The sequence below is a fragment of the Octodon degus genome, unplaced genomic scaffold (genome assembly GCF_000260255.1).
Source record: "Octodon degus isolate 3935 unplaced genomic scaffold, OctDeg1.0 scaffold00065, whole genome shotgun sequence".
Taxonomy (NCBI): Eukaryota; Metazoa; Chordata; class Mammalia; order Rodentia; family Octodontidae; genus Octodon; species Octodon degus.
The window spans coordinates 10,770,311-10,770,815 of record NW_004524641.1 but is presented as its reverse complement, the minus strand read 5'-3'; the positions used below and the strand labels follow the sequence as shown (position 1 = coordinate 10,770,815).

General features: G+C 29.9%; 1 protein-coding gene across 4 annotated transcripts in view; it reads right to left on the bottom strand.

Moving 5' to 3' along the window:
• Fastkd1 (FAST kinase domains 1) overlaps positions 1–505 on the bottom strand; it is a 51,691-nt gene that overhangs the window by 14,078 nt on the left and 37,108 nt on the right. For all 4 annotated transcript variants that reach the window (XM_004634775.3, XM_023719075.1, XM_023719076.1 and 1 more), the window contains one exon: positions 29–143. In XM_004634775.3, the coding sequence (XP_004634832.2) occupies positions 29–143 (115 nt within the window). The remainder of the gene's footprint in view (positions 1–28; positions 144–505) is intronic.

Here is a 505-nt window from a genome sequence, read left to right as displayed (position 1 = left end):
TCAATCCACTACCCAACAGCACACTTACCTAAGTGAGAATGAAGACGCTGCATGCACAGTCCAAAAAACTCATCCCTTTGAGGTGGGTCATAGTTCAAGACTGTAAATGGTAGAATAATAGCAAGGATTGAAGAAGGATGGATCTGTGTAAAAAGAACAGAAATTTTTATAGCTTAAACTTTGGTAAAAATAAAACCAAGTTTTAGCCTAGTTACTATTTTAGATGAAATCTTTTTCTAACATGACTATAAGTAATAAATGAATCACTCTACTGATTAATTATTCTATCCTGGTACAATTGATTTAACTGTGTGACTAATTATTAGCAACTCAGAAAGTGTTAATGGAAAAAGTCAAATAATGTACTAATTAACTTTGTTACATGAAAAATCCTTACTTTCCAGAATATATTGTTCATGAATTTAGAAAATGAAATATCACTTATTTCAGTGATGGCAATGCATTTTATAGTCATCATACAATATAAAATCTCCTAATTTGTAAT